At 41.5% G+C, this 17,657-nt stretch overlaps 1 protein-coding gene across 6 annotated transcripts in view; it reads right to left on the bottom strand.

The window, feature by feature from the left end:
- SMOC1 (SPARC related modular calcium binding 1) overlaps nt 1-17,657 on the bottom strand; it is a 135,240-nt gene that overhangs the window by 38,959 nt on the left and 78,624 nt on the right. For 5 of the 6 annotated variants that reach the window (XM_064462340.1, XM_064462342.1, XM_064462344.1 and 2 more), the window contains 2 exons: nt 12,620-12,709; nt 7,794-7,874 (listed from right to left, as the gene is read on the bottom strand). In XM_064462340.1, coding sequence (XP_064318410.1) covers nt 7,794-7,874; nt 12,620-12,709 — 171 coding nt within the window. The remainder of the gene's footprint in view (nt 1-7,793; nt 7,875-12,619; nt 12,710-17,657) is intronic. The other variant, XM_064462343.1, reaches the window with a different exon arrangement.

Below are 17,657 nucleotides of genomic sequence, written 5' to 3'. Positions count from 1 at the left end.
AGTCAGCTTGGAACCAACACAACTAGTTTAAGTAGTAGCAGAAAGTAGGAGAAAAGTAGCAGGAGAAGCAGAAGCCCATAGTCTCACATGTCTTTAAACAATGAGGTGGGGAACGCTGTGTGCCAAGAGTAGGACAAGACAGCTAAGGAATAAGGCTGAGAAGACTGGATAAAGACAGGTGAGAAAATGCCCCTTTCAAAATAGTGCTTTGCTTTTCAAGAGCCTCAGCTAAATCTGCGTGCAGCTCCTTGATCTCTGCAGTGTTCCATGTTTCCAAGGCACAAGGAAATTTGCTCCAGCTCCAAGTAACTACACATTCAACACAAATGGGTGCACTGTCTCCCCACTCTGGGGAGCTCCTTGGAGTTAATCCTCACAGCTAAAAAGGAAAGTCCTAATAACAAATCAAACTTTTATCTAACCTTGGCTATTATTGGTGTATCCCACCAAAACTGCCAAATTCCTTTTTAAGGGCAAATCAGCAGGCCCTGCCCTGTTGTATGTTGGTTAGTCTCACCTGCCAATCTGAGCCAAGAGGAACTACACTGATTCTCAATATAGGTGGCTTAAACGCAGACTCCTTGTTAATGTATGGGATCCTAGAAAGACTCCATATGGCCAAGGCATGAGTACACTCCTGCTGGCAGCAATCACTATTCCTGCTCCTTAAGACAGACATGCAGCAAAATGGTATCACTTCCTAGGTGAGTACTAGAAAGAGGGAGCTATTTTGGGGTGCCATGTGTGTTTTCTTGCCTTTTTTTTCTGCAAGTGGGAAAAAAACATAAGGAACACAGACTAGCCAGAGAACCCAGGTCCCGGTAGTACACAATATAACAACATCCCTCTATGCGGATCGCTGGAGACAAGCTCCACCCAAAAGTACACAGACTCCCTTTGGGGTGGATGGCAGGATGTGCTTCTGCTTCTTGCAGAAATATATACAGACATGCAGCTTTCAAGCTGCTTCTCCCTTTGAGAAGCCCTGAAGTTTGGTCTCCATGTGAATCAATTAACAAAAGAAATGTGAATACCACCAGTCTTGTTTTCAAAGCTCATTTACCATTATGCTCTGTCCACTAAGAGCTCCTGACAGCAGAAAGCTCTATCACTGGAAAGCTGTCACATGAGATGCCTGCATGATGCTTTGGGTGCCAGAGCTGAACAGAATAGGCCATATGGAGTTGGCCCCATTCAACAAGCAAGGTTTTACAGCTATGAAATAAACAGCTATGCGTTTTTTCTTTCCTTTTTTTTTTTTTAAACTAGGCACACACAAACCTGTCTTCAGCTGCTAACCTTAATATATTACTCATTCTTCCTTTCAAATAACGTCATGTTCAAAACCCCAGTGACTACAGAATATTTACTTGAGGCTGCTACTGCTGATTTCCCTAGAACTGTTTATTTTTCCATGCATGAGCTCATTGCATCACTCTGTGGTTTTCTTAAAGGTTGTCAGGGTAAGCTGGATACAGGCTGGAATCTCTTGCTAACTAAAACCAAATCAATAAGTAGCACAAATGGATCTAGAGATAACCCAACTCTGGAAATGAGGAACAAACATGGATTCCTCAGTGGAGATAGGGTGCTCCCAAACAGGCGGCCACTATATTTATTTTCTTGGAAGCAGGAAACATTATCAAGTGTTTCCCTAGATTAAGAACTGTAAAAGAATAATCATTTGGACTGTTCCAGGCTGGAATAAGCTGGGGGGAGGAGGTAGGAAAGTAGGAGGCCAAAACATTAAAAGTAGGGTGAAAAGACAGTTCCCACCCCTGCTGCTTAGAGAATGGCCACTGCAAAGGTCCCATCTGTATCAGCTCCTGCTCTGGCAGTGATAAAAATAAATGACACATCACAGAGGGCAGTGCTAAATAACAGACTTAGTTTGGGGTGCCCATGTGTGTGCACACACGGATGTGCCTGTTTGGGGAAGGTGAAAAAATCAATTCAAAACAAACATCAAAAAGTGTTGTTGTCATCTTGCCACAGCAAACAAGTATTGTGTTAATCTAGATATTTCACTTGCCCTGAGAAGAAAAAACTACTTTTGAGCTTTTAGGATTCATAAAGGCAAAAGACTTAATAGAAAAACAATACTTTTCTGCTACTCAACAGTCTGGATGTTAGAGCATGTTCATATTTTGGTTCCTGCCTCTGGCTGAGAAGATTTGAACATGCATCTCATCCTACCGAGAAAGAGATTTTAGTTGTCATTTCATTCTTTAAGGCAGGCTGGGATAACAGCACTAGCAATTCCTCCTAGCAATACTGTTTTACTTAGCATAGAAAAATTCACTGGCAAAACACTTTGAGATATACAGATTCTCAGTCAAGTGCTCTAATCACCAGGCTAGAGTCATTTTGCTTTTCCTGATCCCTAGTTTAATTAGTATTTACACATGCCAAGCAAAACTTAAATGTTCCAAAAGAGAGGACTGTTCCAGAAGAACCTCTTCTGTTTGTCAACGCTAAATGGAAGGTGGAACATTCAGACTTCAAAAGCAGGTCTTGCAGGATACAGGCTGTGTATGGTAACATGGGTGTCATGAGCTCTGAAATGCTCAGCTACCTGGTGGTTAGTTCTGAAGCCTGACAGTGACCAGAGACAATGATGGCAAATTACAAAGCCTATTTTTCTCCATATAGCAATTCTCAAATTCTCCCATGGTTGGTGTAGTGATGGTGTTAGCTTTCCAAGATGTCCGACGCCAGTGCTGATTAGAAAGCAGCACACGTCCTCTGACAGCAGTATCCATTGGCCTTCTCCTACTGCAAAGGACAGGGCTATATAGCCACCGCAGAGAGGAGAGATATTAGGGTCAAGTGCTTCAGTATACAAACTCCACGGAATAGCGCAGGCTTTCAAGAACTCAAGACTAATGAAAAACAACAGAAATAAGAGTTATGCTGGATATTATGAAAAAGAAAATCTTGAGATTGAGTTCAGACAGCAGAGCAGCTTCCTGTGGGAAGAAGTGAAATCTTTATTGCCTAAGGCATTTATGCTATACTAGAAAATGATGCTTTTCATATAGTGCAAATATTCACTAGCCCTAAGCCAGTAGATTAGATGACCTACTAGGTCTTTTCTCACCTCTAATTTCAGTGATCCCATTAAATTGCTCCAAGAAGATGCAGGCTATATCTGCTTCAAGACAATAAGTGCAAGCTCAGAGGGACAATATAGCTGAGTGAACACCAAAACCAAAAATCCAATCTTGTGCTAGTAAAACTTACCTTAACCCCTTAAAAATAAGTGAAAAATCAGAAACGTGCTGAGCATTAATATTTCAAGCTGACAAGGGCCAAAAGGAATTAAAAACTTCCCCTAATTTTGCATGTCCATCTCATGACAGCTGTTTCATCATCTTCAGCCAAGACTTGAAGATATTTGAAGAACCTTATTCTAAATTATAATTATGCCCCCCAGCTCTTTGTTGTTCAATCCCACCTACCCTACATTGCCTTTTAACATATATGACAAGGGATGAAAGGAATGAAAGGTACCAAACAAGGGGACAAGACTTCACTGGTTTAAAGAAACAGAATAAAGTAGCCCACACCTAATACCAACTAAACCATAGCCCTGTTTTGATGAGGCAGCATTTCTTGATATCAATAATTCAGTGTAAAAGATGACTATGTATTTTTAAGGCCTAACATGGAAATCTGGGGCTAAAAATTGGCAACCTAGTCTCTTAATGAGATCCTACAGCAAATGAGTGTCTGTCAGGGCAATCAGTAAGGCTGAGTCAAATGAACCACACACCTCCTTTTAGCTTGCTGTAGAAACCACCTCTTACAGAACTCTTGAGTTTTCCAGAAAATAATTTATTTTTGATTTGTAGCATGAGCCCACAATAATCTTATTTGAATAACAGAAATGACATCTGAACTAACTGAAGAAAAAGTGGACAAAAGTAAACTACAAAAGAACTCTTCCATGAGCAAAACTCTTGTTTACATCAGGCAGCTTCTTGAGTAAACACCTGAACAAACCAATTGCCTTTACAACATGAAAGCCAGCCTAATTTGGCTCTGTTGGGCCAAGAAAGGGTGGGAGATGGGCTCTCAAGTAAAAGACATTCCTGCTCCCAAGTCCCTTTGTAGCCTCCTAGGACCCAGATTTATTTTCATCATAGCTACTGGGTTTGCTGTGTTAGAAGGAAAGTTGGTCTCCAAGATCGGTAGGACCCATTACATAGGATTTTAATATTAAACTATCACCTTCAGTTGCACTATGAGCTGCTGGTTGTCCCAGCAGCTCTCAGAAGAGAAGCTACATTTGCTCTCCCATGAAAGACATCCTTAAAGAATGCTGATACTCCTACCTCATCTGAAGTTTCTGGATGATTCCCACTGGCAGTCCCTACACAGACCACCCTCCTACAAAAACAGTCAGGAGGTATGGCACAGGAGACTTGCTAAAAGTGGGGTCTGAGCAATGATGGATGTTGTTCTGCTAAGAGCTCTTTTTTGCTCTGCAGCAAGAGGACCTCACCTAACTTAGCACTGATTTCACCCTGCAGTCGCAAAGTGGCACAGGGAGGTTAAGGGAACTCCTGAGTGCCATGAATGCTCTCTGGCTAATCCAAAAATACCAGGTGATGAGGTACTTCAAACTGTCCCAGTTTATCTGCTGCTCAACCTTATCCTAACAAACAAGGAAGGGCTGGTTAAGGATGTGAGAGTTGGAGGTAGCCAGTGACCGTGAGATGGTTGAGTTCAGGATACTGCGTGACAGAAGCAGAGCAACAAGTCAGACTACAACCCTGGACTTCAAGAGGCCCAACTTTGGCCGCTTCAAAGACTCGCTTGGAGGAATTCCATAGGCTAGAGCTATACAAGGCAGGGGGATCCAAGAGAGCTGGACATTATTCAAGGACCACTTACTCCAGGCTCAAGATTGGTGCATCCCCAGGAGGAAGAAGTCTGGCAGAGGAGCCAGGAGACCACATGGATGACCAAAGAGCTCCTAGAGGAACTCAAATTGAAGAGGGAGGTTCACAGTACGTGGAGAAAGGGACAGGCCACTTGGGAGGAATATAGGAATGTTGTCAGGGTATGCAGAGATGTGACGAGAAAGGCCAAGGCCCACTTGGAATTAAATCTGCTGAGGGATGTCAAAGATAACAAGGGCTTCTTCAAATACATCAGCAGTAAAAGGAAGACTGGGGATACAGTGGGCCCCCTGCTGAACAAGGAAGGGGCCCCGGCGATGCAGGATCCAGAGAAGGCAGAGTTACTGAATGCCTTCTTTGCCTCGGTCTTTACTGCTAAGGCCGGCCCTCAGGCATCTCAGCCCCCAGAGGAGAGAGGAAAAATCTGGAGAAAGGAGGACTTCCCCTTGGTTGAGGAGGATTGGGTCAGAGATCACCTAGGCAAACTGGATCCTCACAAATCCATGGGCCCCGATGGGATGCACCCGCGAGTGCTGGTGGATGTTCCTGCTGAGCCGCTCTCCATCATGTTTGAAAGGTCATGGAGGACAGGAGAGGTGCCCAAGGGCTTCAGGAAAGCAAATATCACCCCAATCTTCAAAAAGGGCAAGAAGGAGGACCTGGGAAACTATAGGCCGGAAAGGTGATGGAGCAGTTCATCCTGCAGGTCATCTCCAGGCATGTAGAGGACAAGAAGGTTATCAGAAACAGTCAGCATGGATTCATCAAGGGAAGATCATGCTTGACCAACCTGAGAGCCTTCTGTGATGGTGTGACTGGCTGGGTCAATGAAGGGAGAGCAGCGGATGTTGTCTATCTCGACTTCTGTAAGGCATTTGACATTGTCTCCCATAGCATCCTCATAGACAAACTAAGGAAGTGTGGGTTGGATGAGTAGACAGTGAGATGGATAGAGAACTGGCTCAACCTGGTCTGTTATTTGGAGTCTGGTTGGAGGCCTGTCACTAGTGGTGTTCCCCAGGGGTCTGTGCTGGGTCCAGTCCTGTTCAATATAGTCATCAATGACCTGGACAGTGGGACAGAGCATAACCTCAGCAAGTTCACTGATGATACCAAGCTGGGAGGAGCGGCTGATACACCAGAAGGCTGTGCTGCCATCCAGCAGGACCTGGACAGGCTGGAGAGCTGGGCCCAGGGGAACCTCATGAAATTCAACAAGAGGAAGTGCAAGGTCCTGCACCTGGGAGGGAACAACCCCATGCACCAGTGCAGGTTGGGGGCTGAACTACTGGAAAGCAGCTCTGTTTAGAAGAACCTGGGAGTGCTGGTGGACAACAAGCTGACCCTGAGCCAGCACCGGGCCCTTGTGGCCAAGAAGGCCAATGGTATCCTGGGGTACATTAAAAGGAGTGTGGCCAGCAGATCGAGAGAGGTTATCCTCCCCCTCTACTCAGCCCTACACATTTGTACACATTTGGAGTACTGTGTCCAGTTCTGGGCTCCCTAGTTCAAGAAGGACAGGGAACTGCTTGAGCAAGTCCAGCAGAGAGCTACGAAGATGATCAGGGGACTGGAGCATCTCCCTTATGATGAAAGGCTGAAAGACTTGGGTTTGTTCAGCCTGGAAAAGAGAAGACTATGGGGGGATCTCATCAATACCTATAAATATCTAAAGGGTGGGCGTCAGGACAATGGGACTGGACTCTCTTCAGTAGTGCCCAACAACAGGACAAGGGGCAACGAGCACAAGTTGGAACACAGGAAGTTCCACTTAAATATGAGAAAAAAACATCTTTCCTGTGAGGGTGCCAGAGCAGTGGAACAGGCTGCCCAGAAAGATTGTGTGGCCTCCTTCTCTGGAAATATTCAAAACCTGCCTGGATGCGGTCCTGCTCACCCTGCTCTAGGTGTGCCCGCTCAAGCAAGGGGGTTGGACAAGATAATCTCCAGAGGTCCCTTCCAACTCTTCCCATTCTCTAATTCTGTGATCTGTTCTGGAATTTATTCCCAACAGCTGTTCTAGGCACCCATTTTTCCATAAAATATATGCAATAGCAGCTGCTCCTATTTAAATGTTAAAGTAAACCCATGGCTTAAGACAATTTTCTTCTTCTGTTATTCCCTTTACCTTCTTCCTTTCTTCCATTTCAGTTAAAATATATCAGATAGAAACCATTCTTACAGAGAATCCCTAACTTTCCTCTTCAGATTTTTCAAGTTTCTTGTGATTTCAGTGACCCCACACAGTTTCACCCTCATCTTTAATCTCAAGTTTTACCTCCTAACTTCATATCTTCCTGCTCCCCCTTTTCCCACTTACATTCATGATCATCTTTGCTGATTTTTATGCCTGGGTCTTCCCACAAAAATTACCTCAGCATTTACTTAGGCCCAAACACAAGTAACCTACTTTCAGTTGTGAAATAATCCAATCATTTCTCTATCAAAAAACATCCCCTGCAAAGAAGAGTCTTAAAGTTGCTAGAAAAGAAGCCCCTCTGTATTTTCACAACTGCTTAGACCAAAACCACAGCCCAGATCTCAGAGCCAAATGCATCAGTTTGTACATCCATGAAAGACTGCTAAACAGCAAACAGAATAAAGAAGACAGCTGGCTGGGATGAATTAACAGATGAAGAAATTAGAGGTCCCTCAGTTATGGTTTGGGAGAACAGAAACATCCCTCATCACACAGACTGTGGCCTTCTGGACACAAAAAAGGACACTATCTGAAATTATTTTATAGCCTGCACTTCAAATCCTGCAACACTGAAAAGCAGCAGGATAGCTACAATGAAGAAAGAATGAAACAAGAACAGATGGTGAGGGACTGCAGCCTAGTTAAAAGAAACTTTCTTTTTTTTTTTCTTGAAGATTGAACATTACCTGAATTCCTTATACTGGAGCTGTTCAGTTTGGAATCTTTGATGACCAAGTGCTTAATCCAAAGTGTGGGTGCTGTGATTTCTGAAAGAGAGAAAAAACACAACTGCCTTAAACTACAGCAACTAGCGCACACACATGGTTTTTACTCATGGGGACAAGATGTTCGCTACAATCAAACTGTAACCAATCCAACCAGTGATTGGCTCATCCCTTGGTGGGGTCTTCTACCTCTTATGAACCACTATTTGTAAGCCTTCCACAAGGTTACCTCATATTCCCATTCCAGAGAGTACCTTTCTGCTGACAAACATATTTTTCCTCCCTTCATCCCCACTTCTCAAATTCTCAAGACTAAAGACTTTCTCCTCAGGACTTAGAGATCTCAAAGGTTATGTTGTATGCTAAAGTATATGTTGGTTTCCACTAAAGTATGTATGAAATCCAGATTTAAAAGTCAACCCAGACCTTAAATATTGCTTTAACAGCCTAAGAAGAGCTGACCACAGTCAGTTCCCTAAAACAAGCAACAACAAAATCAGAAATAAATAGGCAGTGAAATGAAGATATTTCTGGAAAGACTTGAAAGGAAGTCTGTTAGAAAAGCATGTCTGATGCACTACAATCAAGACATTGAAATATAAATTTGTGGGAAAACAGTGCTTAGAGCACCTCCTCTGAGGTGTTACAATCAACTTCAAAACCCAGCAGAACCTGCCCTAAGCCAAAGAAATGACACATGAGCAGCATTTCATTAGAACTGAGCAAAGCAGTACTTGATACTATGTGCTCCTGAAGTGACGTTTTCAGAACGGAGATTTTCTGAAAAATTTTCAGTTTCCACAAGAACATGCTTTAAATATTAGATCCTGAGTTTGTCTTAGGTTCCTCTGAGAAGTTTTTACATGAGTTTTCCTGCTCCCTTATTGACATTTACATGGATCTGCTCAGCAAGGGAGAAGCTTGCTGACTACTAGAGAAACTGATTATATTTTATAAAAGCACAAAGGAAAAATGAAAGGGAAATTTTCCTTTCTAAATGTTTTCAGCTACATTGTAGCCATTATTGTAATCATGGTCAGGGAATTTTTTCATATGGAAATATAGGTTGAATACTGATATTCCAACAGTATTAAATGCTGCTTTAAAAAGATTGCCCTATCTGCAGGTTTCACTACACTATCATCACTCAGTCATAATGTGCTCCTATGAATACATATACCTATATACTTTGGGCCTTTTTGGGGGAGACCTACATCAAATTTAACACTGGGTGAGAGGTAGGAAAGGGAGAAGCACAAAGGCAGAAAAAGCCCATAAACCAAAGTGCTGGGTCCAGACTCCTAAATCAGGGATCAAATTTAGCTCTGGCTCTGCACTGTATGGACTGGGTACATCTACAGCTGAAAAGGGAGGGACAACCAAAGTCAGTAGGTGTCAAAGAAGGGGTCAGGGCCTTTAAAGACAATGATGCATAACTAAGTGAGGTTGAAAGGTGCAGAAAGAGAAGTTGTGGAAAAAAAGAGAAAGGAAAAGAAAAGGAAATTAATCCTTTGGGATCTACCATAAAAATGTATTTTCCACCCAGTTATCCTGGACAATTTTTGGAATACAGGTAAGCAATGTAGACTCTTCTGAACAACAGGTCTGTGGGAAGAGTAGATTCCCACTGAGTTAAGAGGTGAAGTTTACCAAAAAGAGAAGATGTTTAAAGAAGTTATTTAGGAAATGCATACAACTTGCACATTGAAACTAAATATAGAGTGGACGCAAAGAAAGGAGAGCCTAGAAGTGCAGGAGGAAATAAAGATATTTTTTTTTAATCTAAAACTATAGCAAAGACCATTAACAAAAATACTCTTTTGCAGAGGAAAATCTTGTCCTAAGAGGAGATTCACTACAAACATCACTGAGATCTGCATTGTAATGAAGTGAAATAATTTATTAAAAAGATGGCTGCTTTATGATTCAAACCTTGGATAGGACAGTTTAAGTTATCTGATCTACATTATCTCTGGCACTGCTCTGTTATGCCCTCAGGGAAGACAATAGGCAGTGACAGGGGAACTTATGCCTGAAATTTGAATTTTCATTATCCTCTAATGTAGGTGAAAACATGAGAACAGTGAACCTTCATCTTGCAGGTGCTAAGGTCCAAGAGGTATCAACACAGTTCAGGGACAGCTGAGTGTATTTAATGGCCCTTGTGGATTGAAGACAGGCACACAAAAACAAAGCATGAAAAAATTTCTGTAGTTTTATTGTCCATTCATGTTATCAGCTCCACTCTGGTTGCCTGACTTGGAATACACAGGGTTTCAGGAGCTCAGCAGATCTCAAACCCAGTGAAATTGAATGGGATTTGGTCTTTAACTGCTTTAAACATCTATGAAAGGTCCAGACCCGACAGGTGAGTGGATAACTGTTCTGCCCTTTTCTGTCATCTGACATTTGTGTCAGACACCAAGTGCAAGCCATTCCTCAGGAAGACCTAAGACACTGGGAGAGTATTCTAGTGAAGTATCATGACATGTTTGCTCAGCTGGAATCAAGGGATTGTTCAGGACGAGTCCAACCTTCTGCTCCAGGCAGGGTCAGCTGTAAGAACAGGCCAAGCTGCTCATGGTTTTATCCAACTGGCTCAGAAAGGAAGGACAGAATATACTCTCTCTGCACAATCTGTTCCATTGCCTCATTGTCCTCGTGATTACTAAGGTTTTCCTTACATCCAGTCCAAACATTTTGTTTCAGTTTACGACTGTTGCCTCTCATCATGCATTACTGTACTGGAAGGCTGCTAGTGGGTCACCTTTAAATCTTCTCTCCAGGCTAAACGCTTCTTATACTCTTCTGGAGGCACCCACTTGAAGCCACTGCTGCAGACAGCATGCTCAAAGGTAGTGGATATAGAAACTTTTGGTCAGACCCAGACTGGATTTTGTTATGCTTGTCACTACAACAACCACTGAAATCTATTTAGTCCTGTTTTACTAACAGGGATGACAAAAACACAGAGTGACAAACTTAGCAGAGGTTATTCATTGATGCATAGCTTGATTAACCTGCCTGTCATGCTCTCTTCTCCCAAGTCATAAGTGACACCGCTAATACAACAGGAAGCCATTGCATTAGTCATTTTCTCTAGGAGATAAGGTCGTGCATAATATATCGCAAGATTTGTGAGAGGCAGTTTTTCATCATACAGTCCAAGCCCATTTATCAGTCTTGATTTCACCTACAAATCAAAGCAAAAGTTTTTGGTTGAAAATGTTTTTCATAGAAGATAGGACAAATTTTTTTGCAGACTGCCTGTCACCAGAAGGACCAGAAAAGGTCTGTTGACAACACTATTTCTCAAGAACTCTGCCCAGTTCTATTTACATGACCAAAATGCTGAATTTCTCCTAGAAGGAGCTTCTGAACAGGCTGTATTAACCAGATCAGCTTACTTCTGCATTTTACAAATGTATTCTTTCCTTTGAATATCTATGGGCACCCTCTCAGGGTAAAATTTGAAGGCTAGAAGCATGCTGCAATTACAAACAGCAATTTAATACAACATCAGTTTGCTGCCAGGAGGAACTTTCTTTTGATATAAACAAGAGATAGTCAGCATGGCTTCAGTCTCCTCAGTTTGAGTATGCTTTTTGCTCTGAGGGCTTTGCTTTGTTTCTTAAAGTTCACAAGAAGATTCTTACAAACCTACGATCTCTAAACAGAAGTGACAGGACTACAGCATCTTGCCATTAAATAAGCTTATTTTAGCAACAAAAAAAGGCCACCCCATCACCTGTTTTTACAAGAAGGCAGGAGTTATCAACAGCACCGCCTTCTCTTAATCAGTAGCCTCCATTTCTTCCCTTGTTTCAGTTTTAAAAGAAAAGTGTCAAGTACAGCAGTTCAGTATGAAAATGCATAGGCTTTCCCTCACTGCCTTAAGGTCCACAGATTCAGGTGGGTGACAGAGTGGTTCTGACTTCAGCCTATAGCTTGACTATAATGGTTGTGGGTTTAAATCTGTAGAAGACATGCACTACTTCTAAGCAATACCCAAGAGCTAAGCAGCTGCCAATAGGCCCATTCACTACATAAGGACCACTATGCCCACTGGTATTTATGTTTATATGTAAAAGGCTCAAACCCTCTGATGACAGCCATTTTATCCTTGTTTCGAGCTTCCAATGGACTAAAGTCCGATGTTCCCTCTCCAAAATAATACAATCACAAGATTAGCCCATTCAAGAAGGAAACTGCCTTGGCAGGCCATGAATTAGGTGGGCCCAGGACACTAACTTCATTTGCTTAAACAGCAAGTGTATCAATGAAAGTAGTTGCTAAATAATCCTCCCAGCTATTTTCTTCCAAGTCAACATACACAAGCTGTGGTTTAGCACTACTTTCCCTTTCATGAAGCTGTAATGGGTTGCAGAGGTCATGAAACTCCCAGCATTGGTATCACAAGGGTGGAGAGAGTGAGGGGGTAAGAACAGTCTAAAGGGAGTTGCTATTCCTGACTCAATGCACATTTTTTTCACCATGACACTTTTTCCTCCAAGATTACCCCAGGAATCTGGTCAACAGGTGTTGTTGGATTCCAGGGAAGAAGGGAGGATGTAAAAGGATTAGGGAAAATGCCTGAGGTCCCAAGGGCACTGTGAAGTTTGGATAACTTATGAGATTCACTGGCTTTTCTGTTTTGCAGGATAAAGAAAGTGTTTGAGCCATAAATCCTAGGGAAGAGAGAGAGGGAAGTAGCTTTTTTGTTCGTTTGGGTTTTGGGGTTTTGTTGGTTGTTTTTTTTGTTTTTTTTTTTTAAGGGGTGCTCTTACCTTCTCCATCGAAAATAGGCTGCGTTTCCATGGTAGGTGTTGGCTTCGAACCGTCATCTGAATTGAGGGTTAAAAAGAATCGAAAAGAAACTACCATTATTGAGGTAAATACTATCTACTCTCCAGTACTGTTGAATGATTGGGATTTGTACATGGCCCGGCCAAGTCCAGAAGAGAAAGAAGACAGACAGAACTAAAAAAAAATTATTCAGAATTTATGCTAACAGCAATAACATTTTACATAGCAAGCATGTGTCAAGCACTACCCCTAGACTTAAAAAAAGCCTCCCTCCCTCCCCTCATCCTCCCCAGGCCACTGGTGTGCATCACCTGCTAGTCTCCCCTTGTTGCAATTATCAGGCAATCACCTTCTTAGTTTCAGGTGGCTGTATAGCCCACCCAGGACATTTCCTGACACAGCAGAGGTCTGGGGATTGCTGTCCCACTGCATCTTTCTCCTTATTCTTTTTGTTCAAAAGAAAAACTCCTCTTCCAAAACTTACCTGTGCAGAACCTGGCACCAGCATTCACTGCAGAGCTGTTAGAAAGGGATGGTCAATAGCAAGTATTTTTTCTTACAATGTCTGCATCATGGTAGTCTATAATTGCAGTGCTGTAGCCATGTCTTCTAATTGCAAAATTGTGGAAAAATAACTTCTTAGATTAGGTTTTCCATAAAAAAAGAGCGCTCCATGACCACAAGTCTTCCATAGTTAAAAGCTTCAATGAAAAAAGATTCCACAGGAAATATACATCTCAAAATTTAGAGATGGATCACAGGGAAAAATGCTGAGTTTACACTGTTTGGCTTAGTACGCCTACCCATCATATACATCTACAGACCCAGCTCAGACTCAGGCTGAGTCTAATCTCCTCAGTGCTCAAAGGAATCTGAATTTCAAGCCCCAGCTTGGAGTATTTTTACACAGCACTAGGACAGTGGCATAGCATTAAGTGAGGCAAAACCTTTGACTGTGGGCAAGCTAAGATGGAACAAACTACGGAGGAAAGTCTTCTATTACATTGGAAGACAAGAATTTAAAACATTGTTGGGATGTAAACAAAGATAAGGTTAGCCTAGAATTGCTTTTTTAATTCCCCTTTTTGGAATACAGTGCCTTTAAAAAACTTAAAATTTGTAACATCTAATTTTGCATATATTATCAGCAAAGATGACACTAGGTATCAGCAAAGTTGGCAGTAACCTAAAATGGAAAGTTGCACAGCAAAAAAAAAGTTGGAGGGAGAAGTCTATTCCAGAAAAGCCAGGCTTGCCACCATCTCCACAACTTTATCAGATGCACAGGGCAGAAGCCATCTGGAGGAAAGGTGCATGGGACAGCCCCTCCAAGAAGCAGCAGTAACTGTCCTCGGCCTTCCCTTATATTGGTTCCAGTTACAAAAGTAAGAGGCCATTGGAAGTGGAAGGGAAGAAACAGAACACAGGCTTGTAAACTATTTTTCCACCAATACCTGTATTTGCAGTTTTATAAAGTGAGCAAAAGCCTGAACACCTCTTCCACAGATTGCTAATTTTATGGATTTCCACAGAAAGTGATCTAATTCACAGAAAGAAAAAGCATGCTGGTAATTTCATTTCAACCTCAGAGATCCACTGACGTAAATGAGGTTTACAGAACCAAGCATGAGATCCTGACATCGTTTCCCCTCTTGATCAATGTATTTGTTTTTATGCTTAATTATAAGCATGGCAAAAAAAAATTTGGAAGAAAAAATACTTACCATTCCTCAGCCAACTCTTGTTCTGAGTTTTCCTGTTATTGGATATTACCAGTAATATGAATGAGCGGTATTTTTCTTTAAAAGTTTGAGCAACTGATTTCTTGGAAAAATTTCCCAAATTTGGCTTAATTTACAAGAAGGAAGAATTTGCCCTTTGAAGAAATCTTTAGATAAAAGTGGTTGATCTTCAGTTTTTTGTCAAGATAGTCTGCTTTGCTTCTACAAGATCCCAGAAGCCACAGCAATGACATTTTATTTATTTAGTATGACACTTCACACTAATGAAGACGTAAGCAGTATTTAATCAGCATGATTAGCTTTACAGATCGAGAAACCAACCCAGAAGTGCAAGAGATAGTCGTAAGACAACTGGAAAAGTGAATATCTTAAGTTACATGAAATAGGAAGAGACCTGGCATAAAAAATTACCAGCATGATAATAAGTTTATTCCTATTGTTCCCATGAATGCTTCTGCACCAAGTAATTACAGAATTGCCTTTCAGATTTAAAGTGGCATCGCAGAAGCCAACAATGGAGAAAAATTAGAAGTGGATCTGAGCCACAACACTTTTTACCCAAACCATTATGAGAACTTTGGAAGAAGTTGCTTCAGGTTCAGGGGGTTTCTTTTAGCCTCGTGTGTGTGAAGAACAGAGACAGTAGCAATTACAATTTGTGAAATACATTCTTAAAGAAAGAGAACTTTGTAGCAGGTTTAGTACAAAGTTAGCCATTAAGCTACTGAGGGGTATTAAACAGTGACAGAATAAATGCAGCAAATAAACAAAAATACTAAACAAACCTTTGAACTGTGTTTAATTTTTAAGACCATCTCAGTAAAATGGCTGTAAACTACACAATCGTTTCCTCACTGAGTTACTAAGCCCAAAGTGTCACTAAGTCCACATTGCAGGAGCGCCCAGTAGTGTTAGGGGTTCTGCAAACAGAGGGAAGAATTACTCAAGTTTTCTTGGTTTTGGGCAAGTATAGTTCTTTCACCACACGTACAAGAAAAAAATGCAATAGACAAGAGCCTTGTAATTACATTCGCCATATTTCAAAAATCAAAAGCAGGGAATATTTCTTATTTTTTTAAAGATCATGAAATAGTCACAAAAAAAACAAAAAATTGCACTTTATTAAGAATCCCATGCTCACTTCCCAGATGCCAACTTTTCTCTGAAACTACCAAAATCTAGTTCTTAAACTAGAGAATTTGAAATTAGCTATGGCAAAAAGTTTCACTGCTATTTCCTTTGGGCAGAAGAACAACCCTAATACTTGCCTACTCTCATTTGATTTTTCCTCTCGCTCAATACACTGTTTCACACTGAGCATTTGTTCCTCCTGTTTGCTACTGGTAAATGAGGAATAAGTTTATTTTACATACCTGATAGTTTTGAACAAACATTTTTGTATTCCTTAAAGAAGCATTTTCACATAGAACAGAAAAACCAAGCTATTTGAGACCTGGGGTCTCCTGTGATATTATACAAGACAAAGGATATTGTTACTTTCTGGCCAAAGGTCATGAAATATGTTCATTAAAAATTATTTATTCCTTTTTTTAAAATGCTATTAAATTCTACACTTTCAAAAAAAGGTGTGTAACTGCAATAGTTCCTCACGTAGAGCATGTCATAACCAGAGGGATCAGAGAGGTCGAGCAAGTCCTTCCTAATCCCTCTAGATGGCAATGCTTCCAGATCAGGAACTCATACTGCAGAACCATCAAAGATTATTTCCCTTGGTTGCAGAACATTCTCAGAGCCTTGATGAAGAGTGCATTGGCATGCTTCTCTTCCATGTTTTACAACCCAACATGAATACCCACTTTTTTTCCAAGACAACCACTGAATACAGACAGCATCACTCAGAATACTTCTGGTGGGACACAGTTAAGCCAGAAAACTCTCTTCCAGTACGCCTCCTTTTCCTAGGGTACACCTGCCAATGTTAAACTGATTTTTCTGACTCAACTAGTGTCAACTTTAAAATGGTATTTTTATCTTATCACTGGTAAGAGTGAAACAGGCAAGTCCAAACAACTCTCCCTAAGCCATTTTCACATTAAGATACCATGGCTATAAACCAGAAGCCCACTACCACTGTGAGGGGCTCGTAAGCTTAATAACAGTTTTTGTTGTGTTAGCCTGACAATAACTCAGACCTATTGCTAGTGGAGGGCAAGAAATCCCACCAGGGCTTCCCTCCCTTACCCTTGTAGAATATCTAACAAGTATTACTTCTAGAATTACTGCAGTGTACACTGGGGTTGAAGGAGAGGAAATTCAGTTCACGCGAAAGACTACTGTTAAAATGATCTTTTTACTCCGAACAACGGGCACTGAGACCACAAAAAACTCCAGTTATGTCTGGGAAAAGTAAACTCCCTGACACAGAAAAAAAACAAATTACTATGGAAAAATGTGAAGTAACTGCCTGCTCCTGTGAATCACTGCTCTTGCCTCAAGCCACCTAACAGAAGCTGAAGAAAGGGTAAGGTTAGGTGATAGAATTAGCCTCTTATATCACGTCTCCTACCCAGGAAAACATACCCACTACAAAAGTCATCTGTATACTTGCATCACCACATTAATAGACTAAGATCTATACTCTCCCTAAGCAACCTCAACCTTCAGTACATCCTTGTCTTCTCCCTGGAATCCATGAGACACTCAGTAAACTTTTCTAGCTTTTTAAAAAGTGCTAGTGTTTAAAGGGTCAACCATCCAGGCCTTGTACAAAACCTGGGTTTTTTTGTAAGTCTGCAGCTTGAACATCAAGGGTTCCCAGACTTTGAGTCAGCCTGATAGAATAAGAGGATGACGATTTTAAGTGCGTAGCTTAGGAGGCAGCCTTTGTCCAGTGTCACGTGGTTCCTTCACTTATCATCATCTGGTTTTGCATGAGCCATTACAGAGCATAGCTGAAGCTAAATAGGCAACTTCGAGCACAGATAGCCAGGACATTGAGTGAATTCTTAGCATGTCCTGTTCAATGTAGCAAAGCCCACCTTTAGCGAGTCTGGGGAATCAACAGGAAGGGAGAATAGCTATCCTAGGCTTAAGCACTCCTGAGTGACTTAAGTTGCACATACACCTTTCTGTGGCTTTAGTAACTCTGGTCAGATGTAACAAAGACCTGCCAGGTGAACTCAAGCTCCCTGTATCTGTACAGTTCCTGAATCCTGAAGATGCAATTTTACAACCTTGACATTTCTATGTATTAACACCTGCCTTGGGGGTGTTGTTTTAAGTATTAAAAGAGACAGCAAAAACTGTTTTTGCACTA

This window comes from Phalacrocorax carbo, chromosome 10, assembly GCF_963921805.1.
Source record: "Phalacrocorax carbo chromosome 10, bPhaCar2.1, whole genome shotgun sequence".
In the NCBI taxonomy this organism is placed as follows: Eukaryota; Metazoa; Chordata; class Aves; order Suliformes; family Phalacrocoracidae; genus Phalacrocorax; species Phalacrocorax carbo.
The sequence above is the reverse complement of the archived record's forward strand: the minus strand, read 5'-3'. Positions and strand labels throughout refer to the sequence as shown.